This window comes from Argiope bruennichi, chromosome 2 (assembly GCF_947563725.1).
Source record: "Argiope bruennichi chromosome 2, qqArgBrue1.1, whole genome shotgun sequence".
Lineage (NCBI taxonomy): Eukaryota > Metazoa > Arthropoda > Arachnida > Araneae > Araneidae > Argiope > Argiope bruennichi.
The window spans coordinates 65,088,189-65,100,274 of record NC_079152.1 but is presented as its reverse complement, the minus strand read 5'-3'; the positions used below and the strand labels follow the sequence as shown (position 1 = coordinate 65,100,274).

The 12,086-nt window shown below is 28.7% G+C and overlaps 1 protein-coding gene across 1 annotated transcript; it reads right to left on the bottom strand.

The window, feature by feature from the left end:
• Window positions 1-11,024: 11,024 nt before the first annotated feature.
• On the bottom strand, window positions 11,025-11,777 carry LOC129962209 (uncharacterized). Its single transcript, XM_056075949.1, has one exon. It carries the CDS (start codon window positions 11,775-11,777, stop codon window positions 11,025-11,027), a length of 753 nt encoding a protein of 250 aa, XP_055931924.1.
• Window positions 11,778-12,086: the final 309 nt, after the last annotated feature.

Below are 12,086 nucleotides of genomic sequence, written 5' to 3'. Positions count from 1 at the left end.
TAGAAACATCAAACATTTTCATTTATTAATTACTGATTGTTACAATATTTGTTTAAAATAACGCTGAAAATGAAGGTAAACATATGAAAATGTAATCTGCAACATATTTTAAAACTCTCCAAACAAATAAATACTTCAAAATATTCTATTTTTCCAATAATTTTTAAAAACCAAGTTTTTGCTTCCGAAATATAAAAAATGTATTTCGGAATTACCCCAAAATTAGGACATTTACATTTGTGACTTTTTTGAGGACGGGGATGGGGGGGGGGGGTATTTACTAAGGAAACATTACAATGTCTTTCAGATAATCGGGTAAAAAGTAATTTTAAAGTAAAGGTAAAAGTATGGAAAGTTTGTAATACAATCTGAGTATTGGACTTAAGAATACTAGTAAACTATATAGACAGGGCCCTGTCTAATAAAAAACATTTTTTTAAATTAAATCCTATTTTGAAATTAAATAAGCCAGCTGGAGTGATCTTTCCAAAACTTCATCGTTATGCTTTAATAAGGGCGTCATCTCTTTCCCTATTCCCACATAAAATTGCGGATCTTGGATAAAGGCTTGTATTTTTATTATAATATTCGCAAAGAACGGTTATGAAATATAAATCTTTGGCGTAAATTTAGTGTTTTTACTGAATCTATCGAGTGATTTTCGACGGTTTTTTTAGAAGGATTACTCCATAGCATGCTGTTAATAGAAACCGAAAACTAAACTTGGATTTGAGACGAATTTTTTCCAAAATCCAATGAAAACAAAATTTTATACAAAACTACAATTGTTGTCACAAATTCATAGAGTGCTTGTGAAAATTCTATTTTTAATATATGGAACAACAGACGGTCAACCCCTTGACTGATTTGGTTTCGAATGAGATAGATATCTAAACATAAAATGTTAAATCTATGTACCAAATTTTATGCATCTAGCTCTATTCCTTTTATCATGTTAATTTATATTAGCGCAGCTGGACAGATAGACTATATCTGAATGGATTTCGATCAAAATTTGGTAGAAAACTAATTTGGTGTAAATATCATGAACCAAATTTCATTTGTCGAGCTCAAAGCGCTATTGAGTTATCGCGTTCCAGGACAAACAAACAAACAAACAGTGAAACTTTATACCAATTTTTTTTTTCTTTTGTACTCATTGAGGTTTAAAACGAAGACATTCGTCAAAATCTCAAGTCAAATGTTTTAAAGATTATAATACTTACTCTTTATTTCGTTAATGAGAAAAAAAATTTTAATTAAAAAATAAATAAATATTTTATTGTTGTTGTTTTAATGTTGGCTATTTGTTTATTGCTAGTGTTTAAAACCTGATTTCGTAGGATTTTGTTTATGTTTGTGATGTACAAAGAATTATATTTTAGGTACTTTAATAAAACCTTATTATCTAACTCTTAACGCTTTTTTACTTATTATGTTCACCTGTACTCAAGTAGCCCTACAAACTTCCTAAGAATGGATTTCGTTCAAAATTTTAATGAAATCTTCAAATTTAGCATAAAATCCATGCGCCAAATTTCGTACATGTAGCTCAAATCATTTTTCAATTATCAAGTTCTCAAAACATGTTTTCAAACTCGGGAAGATCTGAAACATGCACAGTAATCAAAATCATGACTTTCAATTTACTTAAATTTTATTTTATTTATTTATGTATTTTTTTCGAGAATTATAAAATTTGGTGCATGGGTTTTATACTAAATTTGTAGATTTATATCAAATTTTGAACGAAATCCATGCTCAGAAAGTCTGTACGACTATTTGAGTACAGGTGAACACGGTAAGTACAAAACGTATAGAAATAGATTATAAGATTTTATAGAAAGCACCTAAAATATAGTTCCACGTCATATTTTAAATAATATCTAAATGCGATAACTGAAATCAAAATAAATGAAATTTGGTAGGTAATTTTGTTACTAAAATTGCAATCCTGTTTTTCTGTTATATTTGGGATTCGGGGTACAATCGGTAGAAGAAACCGTTCCTAAAATACATACGCAGTTTGCATAGCTGTATTAAGAAGCACAATGGTCTCATTTACGGGGCTCTGAAGATAAAAATTTGAATACTCGTGATGTATACGACCTTTATTAAGGTCCATTTTTGTGGTAGGAGGAGGGATGATAACATCATTATTAGAGAGTATATGAAAAAGTTTCAGGGAGACTATTTCTGTTAACATTAAGTTTAGCTGCGTTTTTTATTTTTATTTTGAAGTTAAGATTGCAACTTAAAAAAATATTTTGATTAGTATGAATATTACAGTGAAAATCGACAAAATTCCTCGAATTACAATAAAATATCTCCATTTATATGATGTGGAAGTTTGAAGAAATCGTAATACTTGAAAACCACTGATAAGACTTTAAATTAATACTTTAAATTGACTTTCATGCAAATATTTGTCTCTTCAGAAAAAAATTTCACTTTCCATTTGACAGGTTATGAAGAGAATATTTGCAAAGATGCGAATTTTAATTTTCTCATTTTTGGTTTTTAAAAATTTCAGTCGGTAAACTAGAAGACGTTGAAAAATTTTGTTTACTAAGCAATAAAGTAATAAAAAATACAGCTCTTCCGTCATTTTCCCACCAACTTTATAAAAATACAGCTACGAAAATGAAAGAAGATGAGAGAGAATGTAAATAGTATGAATATTCTAAAGAATTGTCACAAGCAAGGCTTAGAAAATTTAAAGAATATTCATACTTCTAATTCAAAAACTGAGTGCATGACAATTTATTAAACTTGATTAGTTATTATTTTGAAAATTTTCTCCTAATTAAAATAAATAGCAATGAATATGTACGAAAATAAATGTATTTAGTATAGTCACTAAGTGCCTGAAAATAAATAAAATGACTGAAGTAATAAAAAGTATTACTATAACATTAAAATCTTGAAAAATTAAAGAATTGACTGGAAATAAAATTGATTTTACTGAAAGGTGCAGGTGAACACGATAATTCAAAACATAAAAAGCTAGATAGATGAATTGTGATAGAAAGATTCAGCACATAAAATATAGATACGTATCATATTTAGAACTGAGTCCATCAGGAAATTAACTATCTGTCTTTACTTTAACATACATATAAATGCAATACGTTAAGTCGCAACAATTTAAATAAATTAAATTTGATAGATTATTTTATTACTAAAATTGTAATCCTTTCTTTTTTATGTTATAATTCGAATTCTGGTTTCAATCGTTAGAAGAAATTATCTCCAAAAATGCATATACGGTTTCTCATTACTTTCATATACGGGCCTCTGAAAATAAAAATCTGAGTTTTCGTGATGTTTATGACTTTTCATGTTATATCTGGTGTCGATGAAAATTATTCAAGAAAACAGGTTTATATAGGTCGAAAAAGTAATTAATAAAGATGATTAACATAGTGTTAGTATCACGGAATTTTTCCATTACGGAAACAGATTTTTCAAAATTTTGGGCCCAATATGCCTTTATATATAAGTGAGTGTCAAATTCCATTCCGAAATTTTCAGTAGTTCTTGCGCTATAAATTAATTTTGTTTGCTTAAATTATGCAATAATTAAGTAATAGTTATTCAGTAACAGTTAATATTACTATGTGTTCCCTGTTTTAAATTCTTATATAAAGATAATTTTGAAATTAAAATTATTTTTCTGAAATTCTTATTCTATTGTAGACTTTATAAATAGAAAATTTTATTTTGCATAAAAAAAGTATTTTTACACAACCCTGTAGTTTTATCCTTTCACAACTATCTTAGTCATAACTTCAAGGTTAAATTTATTAAAATATTTGATGCGTTTAAATTATATGCTTATACTTTACAATACATATATGCACATATGATATTTTGCATTACCAGTTTTACCTACAATCTGCTTTAATCCTATGAGTCCTGACCGCCCCAGTCGATAGGCGCCTGAAGAAGGCGCCTATCGAATGGGGCGATATCGGGCGGGCAGGGCTCATAGGGTGAAATATTTCTTTGGAATCAACATTCAAAAATTTTAACTTTTACATAATAAAAAACAATGAAATATGTAATTAGCTGAAATCAAATTATCAGTATCAGTTAGGTGACATCAAATTATAGGTATCATCAAACCAACATTTATTTAATTAAAAGGATTCTTGATTCATGGATTCAATAATTTATTTGAAATATTTATACAAAATCTTGTTCCAATTGCATTGTAAAGTGATTAACTCTATCATAAATTCCACTCATTCTTTATAGCAAATATATCAAACTCATATTAAACAAGGTTTATATAGAAGACAAAAAAAAAAAAAATCTTTCTGGAAATGTTGACCTATTTTAAAAATGTCATATAAAAGAAGAAAGACAAACTGATATCAATGCTTCCTTCTTTTCACGAGGAATCTTCAACTACCCTCATTCCTATTTCAGGAAATAAGTTGTGAACAGTATTAATTTCAAAATGATACAAGGTGAATATCAGTAATTCTCTATCTGACAGTGAACTTATTTCATGTCAAGTGAAAATAATTGCTCATATCTATAATTACTTCAGAAGAAGGAAATAATTTTATATTTCAAGTTTCAAATCTGTCTGCGAAATATACATTCTATGTCTATGGAAAAAATTTTAAGAAATGAATAAAACTATGATTCCAAGGATTTTAAATCCTGAAACTTGTTCCATATACAACTCTCATCCTTAAAATGTTTTTTCCCCCTGTATATTTCTGATACCATGCAGTTTCTACTGAACTTGATCTGTTAAAAGAGTTTAATTATGAATTTTAAAAATTACAGTAAAAATGTATTATTTACAATTTTATTATATAGTGTTATGGCTACTGGACCATTAACATATTTACTGTGGCTCAGACTGTTGTTTTGAGGAATAAGATATGTGATAGCTTAAAAATGAATAATTTTTTTCACATTTTCTTCCCTCAAATTTCTAAAATCATTCAATAATATAATTACAAACTTGTATGATAAATGTATACTTGTATATTTCTAAAAATTCTCATCAAAAATGGTATTCAAAGCAAATAAAATTATTGTAATGATTATCACTACCACTGCTTTTGCCATACACAAAAACTGTTATTACTAATAATGTTCTATATTATTTAATGGTGTTTCTCATCCTGAGTGTTGAAAGAAATTAAAAAGTAATGAACATATATATATATGTAGTCTCTTTCTTAGTGATTTTATTAAAATTTTATGTTATTAATATAAACATTTTTACAAGACAATTATTGATAGATGTGCTTATGAGAATATATTTTCTAAAATTAAGTCCCATTTCTGTTATTTGTTAGCATGTGTGCAGAAGTTTTCTCTTAATATTTCACCTTTCTTATTTCATGCCATACCATTTAGAATAGTGCAGACATATAAACTTAGTTACATTATACAGAAATAAAAGAGGAGTAATGATTTTTTGCCAATCTTCCTTGCATACTTCAGGTAGCAAAACATATACTGATATAAATCTTTAAATAAAGTATTTTATAGATTTTAAATTTAAAAAAAAAGACACCTCTCATAATCATAAAGATACATTTCTTTCTTTTTTTTTTATTGGTTCTTTTATAATATATAATTAAGTATCATTTGATGTAAAGTAAACAGTTTTTTTCATTTAATATATTATATATTTACATACTATTAAAATTATTTTACTGTCAGATAAGGAGGAAGCACAAGATTTATCACTTTTGATCCCTTTTTTTAAAAAAATAATATCTATTATAATAATAATAATAAAGATGAATGAATGTGTGTTAACTCTCTACAGCCCACATCATTTGACCTACAGTGTCAAATATGAGATATAATTGAAATTAAGTACAACCAATATCCTGACAAATCAGCCATGTTGGCAAAGACATCAAATAAAAAATAAAGTTGACAATTTTAAATTCCAACATGATTTTTTTTGGCTAATTTATTACTAAATTTAGATGAATAAAATCACCTTTTGGCATTTATACTTTATTTACATGTACTTGATTTTACAATGATCAAATTCTGATTATACATTAATATTTAGAGTTCTAAAACATTATCATTTCAAATCATAAAATCTCAGTTTATATATCAGTAAATATTTATATTGCAATCATAAACATTAATAGGTCAAAGAAAACTCCAAAGGCATTGAGCTGACTATAACTATCAAATTAATAAAAGATATTTTAAGTTACAGAAATCCTTTTCTTGCATTTGTTCTTCTAAAAAATATGTTTCATATTTTATTTCATAGATACATGTTAAGAATTACATTTTCCTAGAATTAGTTTTTTTGTGAGAGTTAACCTATTAATTTCAGCTTTTGTTAACATGATAACAAAACATAGAAAGATCATTTTTTTTTTTCATACAAGCATAATGCATTTTTGCATGTTATATGGCTTGTATGTGTGTGTATGTATGTACACAAACATATTGTTGAAACACATGTTTAAATTATTTAAAGACTGACTGAAGATTAAAAACAATTATTTTATGTTGTAGTAATATTCAAAGGTTATTGCCAAAAACAAAGACAACAACAAAAAAAAAATATCTAGAAATAAGATTAAGAAAGTGAATAAGGCTTTTAAGTTAGCTGTTAATTAATAAATTTATAAATAACAAAAAAAAAAAAAAAAAATGCAACAATTTTAATAAAAAAATGATTACATTTTTAATTCCTATAAGAGGATTATTTCAGATGCAAATGAAAAACACTTTGAATTTTCATTTCCTATTACTCAAAAAAATTTACAGTACATTTCAGCTTACATGAAATAAAGCTTTGCATATTTAAAAGGTTCTTGAACATCCATGAAAATTAGTTCTCCATTCCAATTTCAATGCAGAATTGATTACTTCAGCTGAATCTAAAATATTAAAAGGAACTTTCCTAAAAGTTAAAGGCTTAAGAGAAAGCTAGAAAATATCTAGACAATCACTTAAACCTAACCATTGGGAATGTTATTCCTTTATTAGAAGACAAAATAAATAAAATGGGATTTTTAATATAAGCAACAACATGAATAGTTAACAATTTTTTAAACCCTTCAAAGCACACATTTCAATATCTAGAATTTACATCATAATCTTTTAATTCATATTACAGATTTAAATTTCATATACTTACTAGGAAGTCAGGTTCTCCATTCTTACCCCAATGCAACATTGATAATTCGCATTTGATTGTTACTGAAACTGAAATAAACAAGGAATTTTCCTAAAAGTTAAGAGCTTAAATGAAAGCCAGAAAATGTCTAGACAATCACCTAAACCCAACCATTGGGAATTTTATTAATTTAAAGTTAAAATTAATGGTGTACAGTTCTATTCCCATTTTTTAAAAATTACTTAAAGAAATGTGAGCATACAATGCTGAAAATGTGTATTCAAAACAAAACTAGCATTTTAAAAATTTAAGCCTGCAGTTATTTGTACAAACATTAATGCTCTAAAAGCAACTATATCAAAATTTTCAGTCAATGATAAATTGTTTAATTTTTGATACACATAGTAGCTAATATAAACACCACAATTAAAATCATCTATTTGTTTTACATGAGGTGGAAAAACAATCTGCCAGTGGCTATTTGAATTAAGCGAATTATTTAATACTGTACACCAACGGTTTATTAATGTTGAAGTATCCTTATCTGGCTTATAACAAAGTGGGTCAAAATATTCAAATATTTTATTTTTCAAATCAGCTATAATTAAAGTCCAATGGGAATTTAAATTTACAGGAATTATAAGAAAATCAAAATTTGCTATTTCTTGAATCCAAGGAAATTGAAGAATGTTTTTTTGATTAAAAATCAAAAGAGAGAGTAAAGATTCTACAGCTTTGAAATTTGTGAATCTTCTGGTTAATACAAAATTAAATGCATCAATGACTGAATCGTATAACCAACCTTTTTTGAAATTTGACGATATTGATTTAAGATATTTTTCTTCTTTGATAGTAACAAATGGATCTAAAGATTTTAACATATAAAATGAAAGATCAATATTATTAATAGTTAATATTGTAGCAGTAGGATTTGTGACATTAAACTTATTAAATCTATGAAACACATCAATATTAACACATTCAGAATTTTTAACATTAAAGGATTTTAAATCTGTCTCTTGCTCAGAAAGATTATTAGGTTCATCAAGAAGGGCTTCATTTAATTTTTGCTTCTTATTGCAATTATCACGGGCTGAGCAGTTCCTTTTTTTTCTATGAGAAGTTTTAAAAAACTTAATCTGTGGATTAATTTTTTTGATTAGGTGCAACATATAATTTAGGTGTAACAGAAGCCAGATTATTTTTAAGATTCAAAACCCCACACATACCAACTACTAAATTATTCAAACAACTAACTACATTATTTAACATGATTTTTTTAATCTGTGGAATTTCTATTAATTCTAATATTTCCGAACATAACTTTTTGCACTCTGCCTCCTTCGATCTGCACTTCTCATTAGTAGATAACATGTTGGGATTTAATTTTTCACTCAAAATATCATAATTAATTGTAATACTATTTTCTTCATCAAATTTATAAAAATCATCAGTTGTGTACATATTAGGTTTGGCAGACATTAAATGAATTTTATGTATGTGCTTGCACAAATTGCTGCAGTCTTCACAAGAGCAATGATACAAATGACTGCACAATGCCGCACAATTAATATTTGTACATTTAAAGCTGCAATGATCCAATAAAATACAAGCACCTGCAATTTTTCTTACTACATATATCTTTCCTTTTACAGATTGAGATTTAACCTCCCAATGATTGTCATATTCAATGACATCTGTATTCTGAATCTTTACAGCCTTGTCATGTTTCTCTTTAACAGTTTTAGTGAACTTGGAATGAGTAGGAATATTATTAATAACATTACAAGAATATTTTAAAAATCGATCCCTTTCCATTTCCAAAAGAGTTGAAACAAGATCATCTATTCGCCTATTATACTTACGCTCAAGATATATTGTTTTTAACTGATTGTGAAAAGATTCGCAATAATTGTTAGTATTACCATGTGAAAATTGTCTAAAACAAGTTGCCCATAATTCTTTTCTCCCAGAATAATTTCTAACAAAATAATCAATAAAATTTTGGCATTCTTTGAGTCGCTGTCGATAAACATTAAAAGTTTATTTTCAAAATTTATTTCAGACACTTCCTTCATTATTTTTAATAACTCGTCTAACATTTTTTGACGGAGAAACTTATCACATACTTTAGAAGATAACTGCCTTTTCCAAGCGCGAAAAACATGCCATTGGCATAGTAGATGCTTTATATTTGGACCAAATACAGAATTAAATGCTTTAAAGGAATAACCATCATCATCAGTCATTACAGTATTTACATTCAGGTCAGAAATTCAACAATGTAAACTTGAAAATAAAGCAATTAAGGTATGGTAATCAAAATCATTAGTGATAAAATGTGCAACTGGATAACCTTGACCATACTCATCCTGAACATGCAGAGAAAGAAGATAAAAGTCATAAAAGTTTGTGCCATGAGTTGCATCAATACAAAGAATTTTATCTGAATGCTTAACTAACATATCTTTTTGTGCTTTAGTCTGTAAACCTAATGCAAAAGAACTTTCATAGTTTTGCAAATTATCTAAATGTGCAGGGCCCCAAATTGTTTTCGACTTCTGCAATTTAAAAATTAAAATAGGATTGTATGGCTCTTTCCTTAATTCCTCTACTATACAAGAAACAGACATAGCATCATTGGCTGGCTGAATTGAATTGCGTAAGCGCCTTAAATAATTCTGTATAGTTTTACGAGATATGAAGGCTTCCTTTGTGGGAAAAAAATTTCTATTATCTCGACATCCTACATCGTCACGTAATAAAGTTACAATTTTTGAAATGGGAAAGGAAAGTAATAAGTAAGATTTAATTAAATCACGTGAACTTTCTTTAAGGGGGTGATATTTAGTGTTCTCGTAACTGACTTGATGGTTATGAATGGAATAATATGCAACCAATATCAAATTCTTTTGTTCACATACACAGATCTTAACAGGACAACTTATATTGAAAGGAATTACCCCCTTTTTATTTTTACGTTTACCATTTCGCTCTGCCCTTGAATTAATCCTTGATTGATATGACAGATGAAAAAATTGACAAGAATAATAATAGAATGTTTTCTCACCGCATATTTTTTTCCCAGTTGATTTTTTAAAATAAGTATGAGTACCAATAGTTTCAGATTCTAACCAAATTTTAAAACTTGAAATAGAATTGAAAGAATAAGTTTTGATGTTTTTAATGTCATGCACAACATTAAGATGCTTATTTAAATTCCATACACTAACATAAGCTTTATCACATTCTGTACAAAAATACAATTCATGCTTCTTGTCACCAGTACATCTTTTTGTGTGTTCATTAAAATATTCATTACCACTATAAAATCTAGGGACAGTTCTAGGGAGGGGTACCTTTTGGCGATTTGGCGTTAAATTTTTCTCGCCAAAGCCAGCGGACGCAGTAATCTTCAGAATTGTGTTCAGAGATTTTTTTCTGAAGATTACAGCGTCCATTACAGCGGAGAAAAATTTGTCATGAAGTATACAAAAAGAACTATTTATAAAAATTAAAAATAATTAGTATAAAAAGTATCATAAAAATTAAAAATTAACGTTTCTCATTAATATTTACAGAAAATAAAAATAATTAAAAATTGCACAATTTGAACAGTGTTAAATTTTAAAAAATGCACAAAAATAAAAATACAATTTTTTTCAACTCACCCGTTGTAACTATGTGAATTTCGTGGGTATGGCAGCTATTACTCCTTTTCAATTTCTTTGTTAGGCAGGTACACTTTTATGATTGATTCAAAGAACTGCCGGGTAGTCGATTTAACCCCGGAGCGGTGACACCGCCTCCAAATGTATTCTGCTAAATAGCCGTCCATACCGTCTTTCACTCTTCTCATTCCTTTCAGAGATCTCTTGCATGCTGCCCAAGTCCCCTAGATTGAATTCGTGTGGGCACCTGTATCCGGGTCCTTAAATGTAAGACTATGATTGACTGTCAGGTGCACAAATCCCTCTTCTGAGAGACAATCGTACGACTTCCAGCAGTCAGACATTACTGTGGAACCCGGAATAACCCATTCTTTCAGTATCGAAAGCAAAGTTTCACTTGTTCGATCCTGTACCACAGTCATAAAACATTTGTTCGAATACCTTTCAACACCCCCAAAAACCCATGCACCCTCAACCATCTTTCCCTTATTAAACTTTCGTTTCCAAAATTTTGATTCGTCAATCTCAACAATTTTACCCGGCCCCCCAACTGTAACACTTTCATTCACAAGCATACAAACACATACCTCCCTACAAAAACTCATCCAGTCTGTCGTTGTTTGCCTTGCGATATCGGCCTCTTCCGTAATAAATGAATGGGTACAACCCTTAACCCACATGGCCGTCGCCAATAAAATCGTCGACAGATCCATCCTAGAATTTGCAAACCATGAATTAGCCCGAATACTTAATTTGCAATAATGCCCTTGCCTTCTACAAACCCAAGTAACACCATCTCCCCGATCTTTCCGTTCTGTTAAAATCATATCCTGCCCGCATTGAGCACACTTCCGTCCATCAGCAATTAAACCCATTTTCATGCACCATTCAACACACGCTTTCGCTCCCAAACGTTTTAAATCGAAAAAAAACATCAACTTAAGGGATTCCTCATATGTCACATTCATACCAGCCATATTGCACCACAAGAAAAATCGAAGACAGTAAGAAAATAAATACTTAACAAGACTTGGGGAAGACAAGCAGAAGAAATCTGAATAAATCCAATCCACGAAAAGCTGCCACCACTTGAGAAAGCGAAGAGAGAAAAGAAAGAAGACGGTACAAGACTTGAGGAGCAGCAGAAATTAAACGCTGCATTTTGACCTAATTGGTTGAAATTCAAAGTCATTTCAAACCTGATTGGTTAAAAATTACACCCCCGATATCACCCCATTACACCCCCGATTCGTCACCGCATTCTCTTAACAGGGTTGCCATACATT

Bases quoted from the DNA above. Each gene is read 5' to 3' on its own strand.
- LOC129962209 (XM_056075949.1), bottom strand. From the start codon at position 11,777: ATGGCTGGTATGAATGTGACATATGAGGAATCCCTTAAGTTGATGTTT.